Below are 20152 nucleotides of genomic sequence, written 5' to 3' on the forward strand. Positions count from 1 at the left end.
AAGTGTTTTTAATTTATGGATTAATTGAGTTTAGAGAGAGAAATGAGGAGAAAGAGAAACACCAATTTGTTTCTGTATGTTCCCTGACTGGAGATTGAACCAGCATGCTCTGCATTATCTGGACGGTGCTCTTACCAACTGAGCTATCTTGCCAGGGCCGGAATATTAGTATTTTTAAATTCATAATGTTTTGAGGGTTAAAATGTTCCATATAGATGGACAGTTTATTGCTTTTTAAAGCGTTAGGATATTAGTCAAGCATAGGGTTTGAGTTCAAATCCAAATTTTTCCACTTTGATAACTACATAGTTTAAAGCTTTCTGTGCCTCTGTCATATCTATGAAAGTAATTAGTAGTAGTATGTCCCTCAGAGGTATTGTGAGAATTAATTTAATCATGTAAAGTATTTAAAACAGTTCCTAATATCCAAAATGTTAACTGCTTTTTACCATCAAAACTGTTCATTTAAATGATTTTGTTTTATATAATGACTATTTTTACATTTAAAAAATTTGTAATATATTGAACATGTTTTAACCTTTTGTTAATGACTGTGGGTAATTATGATAAAAATCCCACCCATTCTCTTTAGATAACCCTTTTCACTACTAGTTGGTTTATTCTTCCTGTTTTTTCCCCCACACATTCAGTCAGATACATATATATTTTACTATTTTTCCTTTGTACAAGAATATAGCATAGGTCAGATGTTCTTTTTTACTTGACTCTTTTCATTTAAAATATTCTTGAAATGACTTTATATCAATTCATAAATATCTTCCTCTTGCTTTTTTTTTGACTTGTGTCTTACTTAATTGTGTGATTATAACAGTTTAATCAGTCTCCTGGCTGTGGCCATTTAGGATATTTCCAATGTTGTTATAAATAATGCTACGATATATGTTTTTTGTCCTGTTGCAGATGTAATTTTGAGGGTTTATTACTTGAAATGGGATTGCTGGGTCAAAAAGTTAATGCATATGAGTTTTAAGAGACGGATAAAAATTCTTTTAAAGGAGGCCCTGGCTGGTTAGCTCGGCGGTAGAGCATTGGCCTGGCGTGCGGGAGTCCCGGGTTCAATTCCCGGCCAGAGCACATAGGAGAGGCGCCCATTTGCTTCTTCACCCCCCCCCCCCCTTCCTCTCTGTCTCTCTCTTCCCCTCCTGCAGCCCAGGCTCCATTGGAGCAGGGATGGCCCGGGCGCTGGGGATGGCTCCTTGGCCTCTGTCCCAGGCACTGGAGTGGCTCTGGTCGCAAAAGAGCGGCGCCCCGGAGGGGCAGAGCATCGCCCCCTGGTGGGCAGAGCGTCGCCCCTGGTGGGCGTGCCAGGTGGATCCAGGTCGGGCGCATGTGAGAGTCTGTCTGACTGTCTCTCCCCGTTTCCAGCTTCAAAAAAAAAAATGCAAAAAAAAAAAATTCTCTTAAAGTAGAATTCCAACTTGCATTTCTAGCTGTGATGTATAAGAGTGCCTGGTTCCCTATCCTTTAGCCAGTAGAGTGTGTTGCACTTTGTAATTTTACCAGTTTAATTGGTGAGAGATGGTATTTTAGTATAGTTTTATTTTTCATGTGATAAAATATATGTAATAGGAAATTTACCATTTTAATGATTTTAAGTGTATAGTTTAGTGGCATTAAGTGTGTTTACAATGTGTATAATGATCATTACTGTACATTTCTAGAACTTTCTCATCTTCCCAACAGAAATTCTACTCATTAAACATGAACTGCCTATTACATACTCTCTCCTCAGCTCCTGGTAACTTCTTCTTTCTGTCTCTGAATTTGTTCGTTCCCTGTAAGTGGAATCATACAGTATTTGCCCTTTCGTCTTGGGTTTATTTCATAGTGTAGTTTTAGTTTGAATTTCTCTCTTGTAAAGTTGAACATCTTTTTATATATTTAGCATCTTTTTTTTTTATCTTTGCACATTGTCTCTGTGTCTTGGTGTTTCTATGTAGCATTTCAGGTCTTTTTCACCCCTTAATTAGAAAAAATTTATATGTTCATTTTGGAGAGAGACAGGAAGGGAGAGAGTGGTGGGGCAGAGAGAGAGGAGACACATCAACTCGTAGTTGCTTCACTTTAGTTTATTGATTGTGCCTCCTACGTCCCTTGACTGGGGGCTGGGGAGTTCCAGCCAAGCCAGTGACTCCTTTCTCAAACTAGCAACCTTGGGCTTCTAGCCAGTGACCTTTGGATCATGTTGATGATCTCACGCTCAAGCTGGTGACCCGCACTCAAGCCAACAAGCCTATGTTCTAGCTAGCAATCTCAGGGTTTTGAACTGAGGCCCTCAGTATCCCAAGCCGATGCTCAATCCACTGTGCCACCACCAGTCTGGCTTTATATTTTCTTTTTTTTTTAATAAATAAATTTTTATTAATGTTAATGGGGTGACATCAATAAATCAGGGTACATATATTCAAAGAAAACATGTCCAGGTTATCTTGTCATTCAGTTATGTTGCATACCCATCACCCAAAGTCAGATTGTCCTCCGTCACCCTCTATCTAGTTTTCTTTGTGCCCCTCCCCCTCCCCTTCTCCTCTCCCTCCTTCCCTCCCGCACTCCCCCTCCCCCCCACCCTCGGTAACCACCACACTCTTGTCCATGTCTCTTAGTCTCGTTTTTATGTCCCATCAATGTATGGAATCATGTAGTTCTTGGTTTTTTCTGATTTACTTATTTCACTCTCTATGTTATTGAGATTCCACCATTTTGTTGTAAATGATCTGATGTCATCATTTCTTATGGCTGAGTAGTATTCCATAGTGTATATGTGCCACATCTTCTTTATCCAGTCATCTATTGAAGGGCTTTTTGGTTGTTTCCATGTCTTGGCCACTATGAGCAATGCTGCAATGAACCATGGGGCTGCATGTGTCCTTACATATCAATGTTTCTGAGTTTTTGGGGTATATACCCAGTAGAGGGATTGCTGGGTCATAAGGTAGTTCTATTTGCAGTTTTTTGAGGAACCACCATACTTGCTTCCATAATGGTTGTACTACTTTACATTCCCACCAACAGTGAATGAGGGTTCCTTTTTCTCCACAGCCTCTCCAACATTTACTATTACCTGTCTTCTTGATAATAGCTAATCTAACAGGTGTGAGGTGGTATCTCATTGTAGTTTTGATTTGCATTTCTCTAATAACTAATGAAGAAGATGAGCATCTTTTCATATATCTGTTAGCCATTTGTATTTCTTCCTGGGAGAAGTGTCTGTTCATGTCCTCTTCCCATTTTTGTATTAGATTGTTTGTTTGTTTGTTGTTGAGTTTTATGAGTTCTTTGTATATTTTGGATATTAGGCCCTTATCTGAGTTGTTGTTTGAAAATATTTCCCATTTAGTTGGCCGTCTGTTTATTTTGTTGTCAGTTTCTCTTGCCAAGCAAAAACTTTTTAGTCTGATGTAGTCCCATTCATTTATCTTTACCTTCACTTCTCTTGCCTTTGGAGTCAAATTCATAAAATGCTCTTTAAAACCCAGGTCCATGAGTTTAGTACCTATGTCTTCTTCTATGTACTTTATTGTTTCAGGTCTTATATTTAGGTCTTTGATCCATTTAGAATTAATTTTCGTACAAGGGGACAAGCTGTAGTCGAGTTTCATTCTTTTGCATGTGGCTTTCCAGTTTTCCCAGCACCATTTGTTGAAGAGGCTTTCTTTTCTCCATTGTGTGTTGTTGGCCCCTTTATCGAAAATTATTTGACCATATATATGTGGTTTTATTTCTGGACTTTATTCTGTTCCATTGGTCTGAGTGTCTATTTTTCTGCCAATACCATGCTGTTTTGATTGTCGTGGCCCTATAATATAGTTTGAAGTCAGGTATTGTAATGCCCCCAGCTTCATTCTTTTTCCTTAGGATTGCTTTGGCTATTCGGGGTATTTTATGGTTCCATATAAATCTGATGATTTTTTGTTCTATTTCTTTAAAAATATGTCCTAGGAATTTTGATGGGAATTGCATTAAATTTATAAATTGCTTTGGGTAATATGGCCATTTTGATTATATTTATTCTTCCTATCCAAGAACAAGGAATATTTTTCCATCTCGTTGTATCTTTTTCGATTTCCCTTAACAGTGCTTTGTAGTTTTTGTTATATAGGTTCTTTACATTCTTTGTTATGTTTATTCCTAGGTATTTTTATTTTTTTTGTTGCAATCGTGAAGGGGATTATTTTTTTGAGTTCGTTTTTTAATATTTCATTGTTGGCATATAGAAAGGCTATGGACTTTTGTGTATTAATTTTATATCCTGCGACCTTACTATATTGGTTTATTGTTTCTAGTAATCTTTTTGTGGAGTCTTTGGGGTTTTCGATGTATAGGATCATGTCATCTGCAAAAAGTGATACTTTTACTTCTTCTTTCCTGATATGGATGCCTTTTATTTCTTTCTCTTGTCTGATTGCTCTGGCCAGAACTTCTAGCACCACGTTAAATAAGAGTGGAGAGAGTGGACAACCCTATCTTGTTCCTAATTTAAGGTGGAAAGTCCTCAGTTTTATGCCATTTAATATGATGTTGGCTGATGGTTTATCATATATGGCCTTTATCATGTTGAGATATTTTCCTTCTATACCCATTTTGTTGAGAGTCTTAAACATAAAGTTGTGTTGTATTTTATGGAATGCCTTTTCTGCATCTATTGATAAGATCATGTGTTTTTTGTTCTTTGTTTTGTTGATATGGTGTATTACGTTAACCGTTTTACGTATGTTGAACCATCCTTGAGATTCTGGGATGAATCCCACTTGATCATGATGTATCATTTTTTTAATATGTTGTTGAATTCAATTTGCCAGTATTTTGTTTAGTATTTTAGCATCTGTATTCATTACAGATATTGGTCTGTAGTTTTCTTTTTTTTTTTTCTTTTTTTATTTTATTTTATTTTTTAATTTTATTTATTCATTTTTAGAGAGGAGAGAGAGAGGGAGAGAGACAGAGAGAGAGGAGAGAGAGACAGAGAGAGAGAGAAGGGGGGAGGAGCTGGAAGCATCAACTCCCATATGTGCCTTGACCAGGCAAGCCCAGGGTTTTGAACCAGCGACCTCAGCATTTCCAGGTCGACGCTTTATCCACTGTGCCACCACAGGTCAGGCCTGTAGTTTTCTTTTTTTGTGCCGTCCTTGCCAGGTTTCGGTATGAGGGTTATGTTGGCCTCATAAAATGTGTTTGGAAGTATTGCATCTTCTTCAATTTTTTGGAAGACTTTGAGTAGAACAGGAACCAAGTCTTCTTTGAATGTTTGATAAAGTTCGCTGGTATAGCCGTCAGGGCCTGTACTTTTATTTTTGGGGAGGTTTTTAATGGTTTTTTCTATTTCTTCTCTATTAATAGGTCTGTTTAGGCTTTCTGCTTCTTCTTGACTCAGTCTAGGAAGGTTGTATTGTTCTAGGAATTTATCCATTTCTTTTAGATTGTTAAATTTGGGGGCATATAGTTTTTGTAGTATTCTACAATAATTCTTTGTATATCTATGATGTCTGTGGTGATTTCTCCTCTTTCATTTTGGATTTTGTTTATATGAGTCCTTTCTCTTTTTTCCTTGGTGAGTCTTGCCAAGGGTATGTCAATTTTGTTGATCTTTTCAAAGAACCAGCTCCTTGTTTTATTAATTTTTCTATAGTTTTTCTGTTCTCTATTTCATTTATTTCTGCTCTGATTTTTATTATTTCCTTTCTTCGGCTGGTTTTGGGTTCTCTTTGTTCTTCTTTTTCTAGTTCCTTAAGGTGTGAAGTTAAGTGGTTTACTTGGGCTCTCTCTTGTTTGTTCATATAGGCCTGAAGTGATAGGAACTTTCCTCTTATTACTGCTTTTGCTGAATCCCAGAGATTCTGATATGTCGTATTGTCATTTTCATTTGTCTGTATATATTTTTTGATCTCTGTGCTTATTTCTTCTTTGACCCATTCATTTTTTAAAAGTTTGTTGTTTAGTTTCCATATTTCTGTGTTTTTTTTCCCCTTTTTTGCAGTTGAATTCTAGTTTCAAGGCTTTATGATCAGAAAATATGCTTGGTACAATTTCAGTTTTTCTGAATTTGCTGATGTTATTTTTGTGGCCCAACATATGGTCAATTCTTTAGAATGTTCCATGTACACTAAAGACAAATGTATACTCTGTTGCTTTGGGATGAAGTGTCCTGTAGATGTCTGTCATATCCAGGTGCTCTAGTGTTTCGTTTAAGGTCAATATATCTTTATTAATTTTCTGTTTGGATGAACGATCTAGAGCCATCAGCGATGTATTGAGGTCTCCAAGTATGATTGTATTTTTGTCAGTTTTTGTTTTTAGGTCAATAAGTAGCTGTCAAATATTTTGGTGCTCCTTGGTTTGGTGCATATATATTAATGATTGTTATGTCTTCTTGATTCAGTGTCCCCTTAGTCATTATGAAATGACCATTTTTGTCTCTGAGTACTTTTGCTGTCTTATAGTCAGCATTATTAGATATGAGTATTGCTACACCTGCTTTTTTTTGGATGTTATTTGCTTGGAGTATTGTTTTCTAGCCTTTCACTTTGAATTTGTTTTTATCCTTGTTGCTTAGATGTGTTTCTTGTAGGCAGCATACAGTTGGATTTTCTTATTTAATCCATTCTGCTACTCTGTGTCTTTTTATTTTATTTATTTATTTATTTTTTGTTTTGTTTGTATTTTTCCAAAATTGGAAATGGGGAGGCAGTCAGACAGACTCCCGCATGTGCTCGACCGGGATCCACTCGGCATGCCCACCAGGGGGTGATGCTCTGTCCATCTTGTGGCGTTGCTGTGCCGCAATCAGAGCCATTCTAGCACCTGAGGCAGAGGCCACAGAGCCATCCTCAGTGCCCAGGCAAACTTTGCTCCATTGGAACCTTGGCTTGGGAGGGGAAGAGAGAGACAGAGAGGAAGGAGGGGGGGAGGGGTGGAGAAGCAGATGGGCGCTTCTCCTGTTTGCCCTGGCTGGGAATCGAACCCAGGACACCTGCATGCCAGGCCGACGCTCTACCACTGAGCCAACTGGCCAGGACCTACTCTGTGTCTTTTTATTGGTGAGTTTAATACATTTACATCTAGTGTAATTATTGTAAAAACTTGTGGGTTCCCTTTTGCCATTTTATAAATTGCTTTCTGTTAGTTTTGTATCTTGTTTGATTCTTCTCTTTTGTTTTTCTATCATTTGTTTTTGTTTGTTTGTATTCCATACTTCTTTCCTCTGTTGCTACCTTTTTTAAGTCATGTGCTTCTGTGGTGGTTTTTTCAAGAGTGGTTACCATTAAGTAATGAAAAGGGTACCGAACATATTCATTGTAGTACCCTATCTTATGAGTGTTTCTGTACTTCATCTTCCTTTGCTACTGTTAATCTCCGTCCTCTCCCCTTTTTTTTTGCTTTTGTTGTCACAGTTTTAAATTTGGTTTTATTGTGTTCTTGTTGGAGCTTTTACTTGTGGTTTTGTTTTGTTTTGTTCTTTGAATCTGGTTGGAAAACCCCCTTTAGTATTTCCTGGAGTGGGGGTTTTTCTGATGATAAATTCCCTCATCTTTTCTGTATTTGTGAATGTTTTTATTTCTCCTTCGTATTTGAAGGACAGCTTTGATGGGTCTAGTATTCTTGGCTGAAAGTTCCTCTCTTTCAGGGCTTTAAATATTGGGGTTCACTCTCTTCTAGCTTGTAGAGTTTCTGCTGAGAAATCTGATGATAATCTAATAGACCTTCCTTTATATGTTGTATTCTTCTTTTCCCTGGCTGCCTTGAGAATTTTTTCTTTGTCTTTGGTTTGTGCCAATTTCATTATGATGTGCCTTGGAGTAGGTTCGGTGTTCTGTTTGCTTCTTGAATTTGAGGCTTTAGTTCTTTCCACAGGCTTGGGAAGTTCTCGTCTATTATTTGTTTGAATATATTCTCCATTTCATTTTCTCTCTCTTCTCCCTCTGATATACCTGTTATTCTTATGTTATTCTTTTTGATGGAGTCAGACAATTCCTGTAGGGCTTTATCATTTTTTTTAAATTTTTGAGTCTCTCTCTTCTTCTCTCTGTTGTGCCTGAAGTTGCTTGTCTTCTATGTCACTAATGCTACCTTCTATCTGGCCTGTTCTTAGCTAAGCTTGTTACCTCATTTTTCAGTTCATGAATTGAGTTTTTCATCTCTGTTTGATTTGTTTTTATAGTTTCAATTTCCTTGCTAATATATTCTTTGTGTTCATTGAGTTGTTTTCTGAGCTCCCTAAATAGCATCTCTGTGTTTTCTTGTATATCTCTGAGTATTTTTAGGATTTATATTTTTAATTCTCTGTCATTTAGCTCCATGGTTTCCAATATATTAAATTTATTCTCCATAGATTTTTCCACATCTATCTGTGCTACTTCTCTATCTTTTGTATCCATGATATTTGATTTCCTTTTTCTTAATGGCATCTGAGGGTGGTCTTGTTGATAGCACTAATGAGAATTAATAAAGAATAAAAAGAAAAAAATAAAATAAAAAGTAAAAAAAAAAAGGAAAAATAATTTGGGAAAAAACCCAATAATAATTTATTATTCCCTCCCCCTTTTTTTCTTCCCTTCCCTTCCCCTCCCCTCCCCTCCTCCTCAGGAAAATATTGTGATGAACTGTGAATTATATTATGCTAAATGGAACAAAAACTGCCCATAATGGAGTGCCTGAGTTGGGGGGAAGTGTTTAAGGGGCAAAAAAGGGAAGTAGGGACCCACAAAATGCAAAAAAGGAAAAAATTTGGATCAAGTATAAAATGATTTGCTTGTAAGTGATGGTCAACTAAGAGATATAATATGAGAGATAAGAGGGAAACAGGAAAAAGGAAAAAAAATAACTATTGTATTAAGTGGAGCAAAAACTAAATAGAATGGAGATCCTGGGTTGGGAGGAATGCTGATGAGTTAAAAAGTGAAGTAAAAAGCACCCAAAATGCCACATACACAAAAAAACTCGAGTCCAAAATTAAATAATTTGTTCGTGATTGAGGATTGAATGAGAGGGAAAGTAAAAGGAGAAAAGAAGAAACTAATAGAGAGGGAGAAATAAGAAAAAAGGGAAAAGGAAAAGAAGAAAGAAGAAAAAAACAAAGAGAGAGAGTTAAGGGTTTTGGAGTGTAACCCTCATGGAGAGTAAGGAAGAAGAAAAGAAATAAAATGTAACACTTATGGTTAGTGTAGTTCAAGAAGAGGAAAGAATAAGATGGGCAGAGAATAAAAGGACCAAGATAGAGGAAATAGAAATAATAATAATAAAGGCAAGAAGATGAAAGAAACAAAAAAAAATAGTGGAACAAGGTATAAAGTCTGTGGGTTTTTCTTGATTTTGAGAGTTTAACTTCTTCCTTTTTCTTTCCTCTCCCTCTTCCTGGTCCATGACTCTGTACCCCAGGCTCTGCCCCTGTGGCACGCTTAGGTAGAGATTTGCAGTTGATGAGACTCTAGCAGGGGTCTCCAAACTTTTTACACAGGGGGCCAGTTCACTGTCCCTCAGACCGTTGGAGGGCTGCCAAATACAGTGGTCCTCTCACTGACCACCAATGAAAGAGGTGCCCCTTCCAGAAGTGCAGTGGGGGCTGGATAAATGGCCTCAGGGGCTGCATTGCGGCCCGCGGGCTGTAGTTTGGGGACGCCTGCAGGGCGATGTCATATATTAGGCTTCAGTCTCGTTGGTAGTCAAGGCTTGTTAGCGTTTGCAGGTTCCGACAATGAGAGAGTCCATTTTCCCGGATCCTCTCTCCTAGTCTCTCCTTCCTAAATTAGCAGCCTGATGATCCAGCTATGAGGCTGCTGCTGCCTCTGCCTCTTCTTGGGGAGTAAGAGGCTCAAAGAGCTGGCAAATCCCCACTCTATCCCCACTCAGTGCAGGGCTCTGGGTAAGGCTCTGGCAGTCAGAGCCGCCAGAGTAATCAGGCGGGGCTGGGAGCCAATTGCTCTCAAGGTGACTTTTTTTTTTTTTTATTTCTTTTATTTATTCATTTTAGAGAGGCGGGGCAAGGGAGAGAGAAAGAGAGAGAGAGAGAGAGAGAAGGGGAGAGGAGCAGGAAGCATCAACTCCTATATGTGCCTTGACCAGGCAAACCCAGGGTTTTGAACCAGCAACCTCAGCATTCCAGGTCGGTGCTTTATCCACTGCGCCACCACAGGTCAGGCTCAAGGTGACTTTCTGTGAGCCTCCAGGCCTGTTCAGCAGCCTAGCACTCTGTGGGAGCACTCTCCCCAGGCTTTCCTCACTTTGTAATCTGTTTTGGCTGGGAAGAAGATGCCCTAGTCGCTGCCTGGAGTACAGGAGGTCTTAGCATCTGCCAAGTCCCTCCTTTTAGCATATATCCCCGAGTCTGAAAGTTCTGCCAATCAGAAGTTGCCCCCACCCCTTTAGCAAGAGGCACTAAAAAATATTACGCCTCTTGTCTTAGATCGCTGAACTGAGAGAGATCTTGTCAGAGTTGGGTAGGTCAGTTGGGAGGTGAGCAAACTGTGGGTTTAGCTAATTTCAGCGATTGGATTCATGGATCTGCTCCAGAAAGGATTGCAAGCTGCCTGCTCGCCCCTCCCCTGACGCTTGATTGTTAGCTTGAATGGCTGGGTGAGGTGCCCCGCCCGCCTAGAGAAGCTCCGGCATAGGGAAGTTCGCTTTGGCGCAGGCATTTGCTCATGGCGCGCGTTTGCTCGAGTGGGCTGATTCACCACAGGCACACTCTTTCCTTGGCTTGAATGAACATCCATGCCACAGCCTAGCTTCCTCCATACCCTTAGCCCCCCCCCCCCCCCCCCCCAGTTCCAAGTGAAAGCAGCCTTTGCTCAGGTTAGTGAGGAAGGCAGAGTGTTTCTTTGTCCAACTTATTTTCCTTCAGGGTTGATTATATATTTAGTCAATTTTTCGCTTGATCATGCCGTTGTGTTCAGTGTGTGTAACTCCCATACGCTCCAAGGATAGATTTTTCTTTCTCTAGTTGATGAACTTGTTGAAATTTTGGGGAGATTTGTCAATTGCGCTCCTCACGGCGCCATTTCTCTGACGTCACTCCCTTTATATTTTCTTAATCTTTGATATACATTGAGAACATTTTCTCCCAGCAGTTCAGTTTAGTGGGGTTTTCTTGCTGTTATGTTGTCTAAGAAGTAGTTAATATTTGTGTACATGAAGGCAGTTGATTTCAGTAGGTTTAATTTTTTTATGTATACTGTTATGTGCCTGAATTTTTGAGTTAATTTTATCACTGAATTTTCTGAGGTTTCCAGATTTACTCTTTTAAGCAAATATTCAGTTTTACTACTCCTCTTCTAATTCCATCTTGTTAGGGAAATACCAACTAATGCTTATTTTCTTCAGTGTTCTTTTTGAAAATCAGGAATAATTATAGTTTTTTTATTTTTTAAATCATCACTGATGTTATAATCTTACGATTTTTCCTTTTTCTATTAATTGAGTGTATTTTCAGTTATTAGGGAACTTTTAAACTAATAACAGACAGACATACTGTAGAATGTTAAGTCCATTTGACCTTTGATAAATCATAATTTTGTGTTGTGGTAGTTTGTTTTACCTCTTACAGTGGTAATAATTCATTCTGCTATGTTGCTGCTAAGGTGGGAAATGGTTGTGTGTGTGTGTACATATGTATGTATGTGTGTTGATTCCATTCTGTTTTGGTTTGGAAAGCTCTGATAGGAGAGAAAGTATGGGCTTTAGCGTTAGCATGATTTTACATTTTAGTTCTTGAACTTAGTGTTCTGTGAACCAAAGAATACTACTTGACATTTCTTAGCTTTGGGTTTTCTTCATATATAAAGAGGTGTAGTAGTGGGTGAGTAGGGGCTTGTGACAATACAGAATTCACAGGTGGGTCCAAGTTTTGTGGGATTTGAAGTTTGTATTATTTTAGGAACCTTTCTTAATAACTCGAAGTTATAAGTAGGTACAGGGCCTTGCTAGGCAATTTAAATTGAAAGCCTCTGAAACTTAAATTTCATTAGCTTTATGTTAACACTGTCTCTGTTTACAAAGGTGTTTTTGAGAGTTAATTGAGGTAATACATATAAAACATTTTATTACTCTGATTTTAAGTGTATTTGAGTATAAAAAGCAGATTTTTTAGCCAGGGCCAGTTGGCTAAGTGGTAGAGTGTCTGCCTGGCATGTGGAAGTCCCAAGTTCAATTCCCAATGAGGGCACACAGGAAAAGCAACCATCTGCTTTTCCACTCCTCCCCCCATCTTTCTCTTCTCCTCCCACAGCCATGGGTCTAATGCAGTGGTGGTCAACCTGGTCCCTACTGCCCACTAGTGGGTGTTCCAGCTTTCATGGTAGGCAGTAGCCGAGCAACCAAAGTATAAATAAAAAGATAGATTTAACTATAGTAAGTTGTTTTATAAAGATTTATTTTGCCAAACTTAGCGAAAATCCGACATAAAGTACTTGGTAAGTAATTATTATTATATGCTTTAACTTGCTGTATGCAACTCTGCTTTATAAATTTTATAAAGTAACTTCCCTACTTTATAAATCACCATTACTGTGGAACCGGTGGGCATTAGAAAATTTTACTACTAACAGATATAAAAGTGGGCGGTAGGTATATAAAGGTTGACTACCCCTGGTCTAATGGTTCGAGCAAAGTTGGCCCCCGACACTGAGGATGGCTCCATGGCCTTGCCTCAGGTGCTAAAATAGCTCGGTTGTCAAGCAGTAGAGCAGCAGCCCCAGATGGGGCAAAGCATTGCTTAGTAGGAGGCTTGACAGCTGGCTCCCCGTCAGGGCAAATGCGGGAGTCTGTCTCTGCCTACCCCCTCTCACTTAATAATAATAATAATGATGATAATAATAATAATAGTAATAAAAACAAAACAGATTTTCTATTTAGTGGGTCTAGTATGATAGACCTAGAAATCTGTATTCCTGAATTAACATTGTGCTCACATTTTGAGAAATGGTGTTTTAGAATATTTTGACTTTGCATTTTGCCTATTCAAATGAAGTAAACAATGGTAGATCTTTATTTGAGATTTGGTCTTTTGAGTTTCAGTTCTCAGTGGCATTTTCATTATTCATTATTGATGCACCTAATATAAATTAATATTAGAGGGAAAAAAGGTCCTGTCTCAATTTAAAAGTACTGGCCTATTATCCAGGACCAGAACTTAAAGTAGAATGTAGCTATTAGAGTTGTGCAATCAGATAGTTCTTTGTTCCCAGCTCTTCTCTTTCTTGACTTTAAAAAAATACTTGATGTTTTAGAGCAGTTTTACAGAAAAATAACACAGTAAGTACATTGAGTTCTCATATACTCCCTTGTTCCCTGCACATAGTCTCTCCTATTAGTAATGTTTTGAATTAGTGTGATACATTTGAAATAGCTGATGAACAATTGTTTATGTTTTCGTGAACTAAATTCTGTAGTTTACATTAGGAGGTACTCTGTTGTGTAGTTCTGTGCGTTTTGACAAATGCATAATGTTATGTATCTACCAGAACAGTATTGTACAAGAAAGTTTCACTGTCAAAAAACACCCCCTGTGCTATATACTTAATCATCCCATCCTCCCTCCTGATCCACTGCCAACCACTGATTGTTTTACTGTTTCATAGTTTTGACTTTCCCAGAATGTCATCTAGTTGGATCATACAGTATATAGCCTTTTCAGATTGGATGCTTTTTAGTAATAAGGACATGTTCCTCTGTGTATTTTCATGGTTCCATAGCTCATTTCTTTTTCGTGCTCAACAATATGCCATTGTTTGAATCTACCATGGTTTGTTTATCCATTAGCTTACTGTTGGACCTATTGGTTGCTTCCAATTTTTGGCAGTTACAAAAAAGCTGCTATAGACATCCATGTGCAAATTTTGTGTGGATATAATTTTTCAATACATATGGGTAAAAGCAAAAAGCATGATTATTGGATATTCTATCTTTAGATTTGTACAAAACTACCAAACTGTCCTTCAAAGTGACGGTACCATTTTGCATTTCCATTAACAGTGAATAGGGGTGGGTAAAACGGGTGAAAGGAGTCAAAGGTATAAACTTCCAGCTATAAAATAAGTCATGGCGATATAATGTACAGCATTGTAACTGTAGTTAATAATACTGTATTGCATATTTGAAAGTTGCTAAGAGAGTCATTTTTTTTGACAGTGTCAGACAGAGGGACAGTTAGGGACAAACAGATAGGAAGAGAGAGAGATGAGAAGCATCAATTCTTTGTTGCAGCACCTTAGTTGTTCACTGATTGCTTTTTCATATGTGCCTTGACCGAGGGGCTGCAGCAGAGCGAGTGACCCCTTGCTCAAGCCAGAGACCTGGGTCTTCAAGCCAGTGACCTTTGGGCTCAAGCCAGCAACCATGGGGTCATTTTTATGAGCCCATGCTCAAGCCGGCGACTTCAGGATTTCAAACCTGGGTCCTCCGTGTCTCAGTCAGACGCTCTATCACTATGCCACTGCTTGGTCAGGCAAGAGAGTAAATCTTAAAAGTTCTCATTACAAGAAAAAAATTATGTGTGATGATGTATGTTAAGAAGACTTATGGTGATAATTTTGAAGTATGTACAAATATAAATCATTATGTTGTACAGTATACCTAAAATTCATGTAATGAATGTCAGTTACACTCAATTTTAAAACATTCAGTTCTTCCTAACTTTATCTAGAGATTCAACACCATCCCATACCAAATTCTAGCAAGATAGTTTTGTGTGTATTGACAAAGTATTCTGAAGTTTGTATGGGCCTGGCCTATGTTGGCACAGTGCATAGAGCATTGATCTGGAATGCTGAGGTTGCTGGTTCGAAACCCTGGGCTTGCCAGGTCAAGGCACATACGAGAAACAATCAATGAACAACAACTATGAGTTGATACCCTTACCCCCTCTTCTCTCTATAAAATCAATACAATAAATAAAATTCTTTAAATAAAGTTTATATGGAGAGGAAAAAGACACAGAATACTGAAGAAAAGAAAGTTGGAGGACGGACACTACCTGATATTAAGACTTAACCATAAATCCACAGTTTTTAAGACAGTGTGGTATTGGTGAAAGAACACTAATAAATCAGTGGACCAGACTAGGGAACGCAGCAACAGACCAATACAAATATATTCTACTCGTCTTTGACAGAGGGGCAAAGACAGGTCAATGGACAAAGCCCAGTTGTTTCAGCAAATGGTGTTGAATCAACTGGATATCCACATGCAAGAAAAGTGAATCTAGGCAGACTTTTTAACAAAAATTAACTAAAAATAGGTCATAAACTTAATATAAAATACAAAAGTATAAAATTTCCAGAAGTTGACTTGATAAAATCTAGGTGATTTTGGGTATGTTGCTGACCCTTTAGATGGAATACTAAGTGCATGATCCCTGAAAGAAAAACTTGACAAGTTGAATTCACTGAAATTAATATCTATTGCTGTGGGAAAGACACTGTTAAGGGAATGAAAAGACAAGCTACAGAATGGGAAAAATATCAGTAAAACTAATATCTAATGAAGGACTTGTATTGAAAACATACCATGAATTTTTAAAACTCATCAATAAGAAAACTCTGTTTCAAAATTGGCAAAAGATTGGACCCTCCATTAGAGAAGGTATTCAGATAACAAGTAAGCATATAAAAAGATGCTAAATATTATATATCATTAGGGAATTGAAAGTGAAACAGTGGTGAGATACCAGTACATACCTATTATAATAGCTTAAGTCCAAAGCACTGACAACATTTATATGACTTTTTGTTAATTTCACTCAGAGATCACGATTTTTATTTTACTTTTTTCCCTTCACAAATTAGGAGACTTCTTGTGATCAAAGTGAAGGTTTTTGTTCTTCTGAAGAAGAAGAAGAAGAAGAAGAGGAGGAGGAGGAAGAATGGAAAAGTGATAGAAGAAGTGAAAGTTATAGTGAAAGTTCAAGGTATCTGTTTGTAATTGTTTTGCTCTTTTAAGTATTTCAGTCATAGCCTTGGATGGACCTTTACTTGAATATCATTCAGGATGCAAGAGCTTGCAACTATCATTGAGTTTTTAATATATTTTAAAGGAGAAGAGAATTGGATTAGCAGCTGTTTCTATAGAAAATACTTGGGTATTTTTATTTGTGAACATTTGAGCCAGGAATGTAAAATATGTTTATTCAAAACAAATTTACTCTGGCGCTGCATTTATGAAGTGTAGCATCTGAAGTATGTGTGGTAAAACCATTATAATATTCATGACTAGTTATTGCATTACTTTTTTTTAGTTTTGACATGGGACCAAGATGTTAACATTTGCTCATCTTGGTAAATTTCAACTTTGTCTTGACAGATTCTCAGGCCATAAACCTGGACATAATTTTCTCTTCACAATGTATCAATCACCAAGCCTAGAAAATTTCCTTCTAAGTATGACTCAAATAATCTTATTTCTGTTTCCACTGGTTCTGTTCTGGGCCAGACCACCATACGATACTCTCTGCTTCCTTTCTTTTCTTATAGTACATTATGATTAAGAATTGGAGGCCCTGGCCGGTTGGCTCAGTGGTAGAGCGTCGGCCTGGCGTGCGGGGGACCCGGGTTCGATTCCCAGCCAGGGCACATAGGAGAAGCGCCCATTTGCTTCTCCACCACCCCCCCTCCTTCCTCTCTGTCTCTCTCTTCCCCTCCCGCAGCCAAGGCTCCATTGGAGCAAAGATGGCCCGGGCGCTGGGGATGGCTCCTTGGCCTCTGCCCCAGGCACTAGAGTGGCTCTGGTCTCGGCAGAGCGACCCCCCGGAGGGGCAGAGCATCCCCTCCTGGTGGGCAGAGCATCGCCCCTGGTGGGCGTGCCGGGTGGATCCCGGTCAGGCGCATGCGGGAGTCTGTCTGACTGTCTCTCCCCGTTTCCAGCCTCAGGAAAAAAAAAAAAAAAAAAAAAAAAAAAGAATTGGAGTGATTTTTAGAATATTTGTCTACTCTATAAAAATTTTTTTTAACTGGACATACAGTTCAATAGTGTTAAGTACATTCATAGTGTTGGGTAACCAATCTATTTTTTTATTCATTGTCTTTTACTTCAACTTTTCTTGAATTTTATCATACAAAGTAGATGTTCTTAAATTTTTTGAACAGTTCTTTTTATAATACAGAGCTTTTTAGAAATGTGTGTGTTTGTGTGAGTGTGTTTTATTGAGCCTGAAAGATAAGTGGTTGGCCAATGATGGCCCCAGTAGAGGCCACTGTTTTTACTTGAGCTGGTGGTGGGCCAGCAGCTAGCAGTCTCTGTCTAGTTTCCCATTTGACTCGGCTTTTGCTTCAGGGTGGGCCAAGACTGGTTCCTCTCTTGGATCTTCTGTAATAGCTGGGAATGTCCCTTTATTAGCAGGAAACTCTTACCATTTATAGCTTTCTGTTTGGGGTGGCTATGATTTCCTTGGGCTTCTCAGTGTATTCACGAGTGGTTTGTCATTCCAATGAAAATTTCTAGTCTAGTTCCTGAGCCTTCTCCAACTTGGGTGGGGGACTGCTACTTAAGATTCTGTTTGACCTCTACTGTTTCTATAACTACACTTCATTTTTTAAAAGGGAACTTATTAGTTGGCTCTAAATGTTGTTTTCTGTGAGGTCTCATCTATATTATACTGAAAAAAATTCCATCTGACCTATGGTGGTGCAATGGATGGAGCATTCACCTGTAATGCTGAGGTTGCCAATTCGAAATTGAGTTTACCAGGTCAGGGCACATAGAGAAGCAACTACGAGGAGTGATACTTCTGCTCCTCCTTCCCATTCTTTCTCTCTCTCCTCTCTAAAAATCAATAAATAAAATCTTTAAAAAAAACCCCAAAAACTCAGGCTTACTTTTTTTTTTTAAGAGGAGGGAGAGAGAGGGAGAAGCATCAACTCGTAGTTTGCTTCACTTTAGTTGTTCATTGATTGCTTCTTGTATGTGACTTCACTGGGGGCTCAAGCAAAGCCAGTGACCTTGGGATCATGTCATTGATCCTGCATTCAAGATGGAAAGCCCAAACTCAAGCGGAGACCTCTGGGTTTCAAACTGGGGACCTCAGCACCCCAGGTTGATGCTGTATCTGCTGCACTACCACTTGGTCAGACTTATATTCCTTCCTAATTGCCAGAGTCAGTGGGGTTTGTTTTTCATCATCTCTGATCATTTCAGTATTTGTTGTTGGAGAGGGTAGATTGTTCAGGTTGAATCTTCCTGGGGTTATTCTTTCCTCGTCATCATTCCTCCTTCTCTGACCTCTTATGGCTATATGATTCATTTGTGATTGGGGCTTAGATTCTGGTTTCATACAACTTAAAATGTTTTCCTTTTCTAGTGACTCTTCATCTCGATATTCTGATTGGACAGCTGATGCAGGCATCAATTTGCAGCCTCCTTTACGAACTTCATCTCGTCGACGCGTTGCCCGATTTTGTAGTAGTTCAGAGGATGAAGTGTCTACTGAGAATTTATCTCCTCCAAAAAGGAGACAAAAGAGAGAGAAAGAAAATAAGCCTAAAAAAGAGGTAAGGAAAAGTCTATCTTTAGAAATTACATCTAGACCTGACCTGTGGTGGCACAGAGGATAAAGCATCTACCTAAGAATGCTGAGGTTGCCAGTTCAAAACCCTGGGCTTGCCTGGTCGAGGCACAGATGGGAGTTGATGCTTCCTGCTCCTACCCCTTCTCTCTCTTTTCTCTCTAAAAATGAATATATAAAACCTTTAAAAAGTAGAAAAAAATGAAAATAATTTTAAAAAATTAAAAAAGAAATAACATATATATACCATTTTACAGTTTTATAGAAGTGTCTCTGTCCATATTTAAAATCAGAAATATTTTCTAAATTAGAGCCATTTTTTTTTATGGACCAGGTTATATATCATTAGGAGTTAAATGTAAAATGAAAACTTATTTTTGGGAAAGTTACTTTATACTATTAAAACTTAACTTTCCTTTCTAATCTTTTCTGGTTGGACCTTTCTGATTCGGAAACTTATAGGGAAAGTTCTGTTTTGCTCAGGGTCCCACCATAACACCCTTTTCCTGTTAATTTCAACACCAGAACATACTTTAAGATGTTTTATTCTTGTTTTGTCTGATACTGCCATGGTTCCCATTTTCATTTGTAGTGTTCTATACTGTAATATCCCTGTTCCTGATATGTCCAGTGCTTGTGCTCCTATTGTGCAGGTGTCTCCCCTTATTTAAAGATGCCATGTCTTTGTTTTAGTTATGTATTGCTGTGTCACATATCACCCTGAAACCTAGCTGCATAAAATAGTGAATATATATTGTTTCATGTTTTAATGGGTTGGGAATTTGGGATTAGTGAGGGTATTTCAGCTTATGTTGGTGGAGGTTGCAGTTGTCTGAAGGCTTGGCGAAGGCTCGATGATCGCTCTTTTATGTAGCAGATAAAAGAGGGCTGCTTGAGTTTCTTCACAACATGGTAGCTATGTACCCCAGAGCTAGTGATCCAGTAGTGTAAGCAAGGGGTAAGCCCTTCTGCCTTTTATTACCTAGTGTTAAAGTCACACACTGTCGCTTCTGCTTTTTTCATTCTATTTGTAAGAAGCAAGTTGAGCCTCATATTCAAGCAGGGTATCAAAGAATTTGTGAATATATTTTAAAATCACCAGTCTTAAAACCTCAGGTCAAGAGGAGATTGCCTGTAATGATTAGTCTGTGGTGAAATTCAGAGTGGTGTCTCAGGCAGAGGAGGCTGTATATTAAAGAGGATTTAGGTTGGAAATTAGCTCCCTTGCATAGCATGTAAAACGCTATGAAGAATCTGTTAAATTCAAAAGATCTCTAGAAGATGCTAGGCAGATATACATAGCAAACTAGTGATATGTTCCTGTTTATGTTCATGAACCAAATATGTATAGTGTTTAATTAAGAGCTAATCATTAGGTGATATGCAAATAAATATTCTGAATGGTGACATTTCTTTTGTTTTTCAAAGAGTACATGTTGCTCTTTTCTGTTCTACTAAACTCTGTTCTCTTCCCCTTAGCAGAATTTGCGGAGAATAACTCCAGCAGAGCTTGCAAACATGGAGCATTTATATGAGTTTCATCCTCCAGTATGGATAACTGATACGACACTTCGGAAGTCTCCTTTTGTTCCACAAATGGGTGATGAGGTGAGAGGAATAAGATTTTAAAACTGGAATACGGGACTT

The 20152-nt window shown here is 38.3% G+C and overlaps 1 protein-coding gene across 6 annotated transcripts in view; it reads left to right on the forward strand.

Moving 5' to 3' along the window:
- Nucleotides 1–20152, forward strand: part of BRWD1 (bromodomain and WD repeat domain containing 1) — a 147538-nt gene that overhangs the window by 72700 nt on the left and 54686 nt on the right. For 4 of the 6 annotated variants that reach the window (XM_066370173.1, XM_066370175.1, XM_066370177.1 and 1 more), the window contains exons 22-24: nt 15795–15916; nt 18302–18491; nt 19985–20113. In XM_066370173.1, coding sequence (XP_066226270.1) covers nt 15795–15916; nt 18302–18491; nt 19985–20113 — 441 coding nt within the window. The remainder of the gene's footprint in view (nt 1–15794; nt 15917–18301; nt 18492–19984; nt 20114–20152) is intronic. The other 2 variants (XM_066370174.1, XM_066370179.1) reach the window with 1 other exon arrangement.

This window comes from Saccopteryx leptura, chromosome 2 (genome assembly GCF_036850995.1).
Source record: "Saccopteryx leptura isolate mSacLep1 chromosome 2, mSacLep1_pri_phased_curated, whole genome shotgun sequence".
NCBI lineage: Eukaryota > Metazoa > Chordata > Mammalia > Chiroptera > Emballonuridae > Saccopteryx > Saccopteryx leptura.